Source organism: Nannospalax galili, unplaced genomic scaffold (genome assembly GCF_000622305.1).
Source record: "Nannospalax galili isolate Female #2095 unplaced genomic scaffold, S.galili_v1.0 scaffold1200, whole genome shotgun sequence".
Lineage (NCBI taxonomy): Eukaryota > Metazoa > Chordata > Mammalia > Rodentia > Spalacidae > Nannospalax > Nannospalax galili.
In genome coordinates this window covers 2647981-2649541 of record NW_008347131.1, presented here as the reverse complement: position 1 = coordinate 2649541, position 1561 = coordinate 2647981, and the positions used below count along the sequence as shown (strand labels likewise).

Sequence of the window (1561 nt, the reverse complement as noted above, 5' to 3'; positions counted from 1 at the left end):
TGATTCCTTTCTCATGAATGTGAGTGAACATACATTCTAAAAATTGCCTTGTCTATTCCCCTTTGAAAACAAAGGATGTTGTTGGTCTGTGGTATTTTTCAAACCAAGATGAAAATTATAAAATATAGAGGAAAAAGTTTTCATCTTTACTTGAAATACGACAAGGTCCTATGCCATTTATTATCTTCCAGAAATTTTCTATTGATTCTAATATTAAAGATTTTATTTTGCTTTGCTTTTTCTTGATATCTTTCTGTGAAAAAAATGCCTTAGAGATGCATTGAGTAGGTTCCATCATCATTTTTAGAACTGTTCCATGTTAGTTCAAAAGTAGCACATTCAGCAAGAAGACATTTTTATTCTAACTGTAGGTAATAGTTTGCACAGTAGAACTTCCATAGACTTTTTCATTTCTGAATTTCTCAAGGCATAGATTAAAGGATTCAAAATGGGAGTGATAACTGTATAAAAAACAGTAATGGATTTATCAATAGGAAAGTTGGAAACAGGTCTAACATACATGAAAATACAGGGAACAAAAAAGAGAACAACCACTGTGATGTGGGAGATGCAGGTGGACAGGGCTTTGTGCCTCCCTTCTTGACTATGAGCCTTGAGAGAGTTTAGAATGATTCCATAAGAAATTATGAGAAGGAAAAATACCACCATACAGATAACTCCACCATTGGCAACGACAGTGATCCCAATTAAATATGTGTCTGTGCATACAAGTACCAATAATGGGTACATGTCACACATGAAGTGATCAATAACGTTGGGGCCACAGAATGGAAGGTTGTAAACAAAAAGAAATTGAACCACAGAATGTGCAAAGCCTCCAGCCCAAGCCACCAACAAGAGAAGAATGCAAACCTGTCGATTCATGATGGTCAAATAGTGCAGTGGCTTACAGATAGCCACATAGCGATCATAGGCCATCACCACCAGAAGGAAGACCTCAGCACCACCAAATAAGTGTCCCACAAAGAGCTGAGCCATGCAAGCTGTGAAAGAGATAGTCTTCTTATCACATAGCAAGTCCATAATCAGCTTAGGTGATATGGTAGTAGAATACACGGCATCCATGAGTGACAGGCAGGCAAGGAAGAAGTACATTGGAGATCCCAAGGAGGGGGTGACAATGACTGTCACCACAATGAGTGTGTTGCCCAGCATTGTCACAATGTACATGAGTAAGAACATGACAAATAATGCTTTTTGCCCTGCAGGATCCTGAGTGAGGCCCAGGAGGACAAATTCTGTGATATTGATGTTGTTTCCCGTGGACTTTTTCATAAGGCTGGTTTCAGAGATGAGTGCTCAGGTGACCGGGGTCTACCATGAAATTGTTAACATGGCAGTGAATTCATTACCATATTAAGTACATTCATCATTATCTTCTACAGTTGTGACCTGTATTAGACATCCATAGTGCAGTTTTCATGTTCTCTTCCAAGGAATTCTACAAACTCTCATCATATTTTTCCCTTCAAATGTTGGGTCAAGCCTACAATCCGAAGTTCTCTCCCATGTCCTCAGTGGATGTTTTGGGTAGGGGTCT

The 1561-nt window shown here is 38.9% G+C and overlaps 1 protein-coding gene across 1 annotated transcript; it reads right to left on the bottom strand.

The window, feature by feature from the left end:
* Positions 1 to 339: 339 nt before the first annotated feature.
* On the bottom strand, positions 340 to 1296 carry LOC103742589 (olfactory receptor 4A5-like). Its single transcript, XM_008843679.1, has one exon. It carries the CDS (start codon positions 1294 to 1296, stop codon positions 340 to 342), a length of 957 nt encoding a protein of 318 aa, XP_008841901.1.
* Positions 1297 to 1561: the final 265 nt, after the last annotated feature.

What these genes read in the sequence shown, in the direction of transcription:
- LOC103742589 (XM_008843679.1), bottom strand. Translation starts at nt 1,296, where the DNA reads ATGAAAAAGTCCACGGGAAACAACATCAATATCACAGAATTTGTCCTC.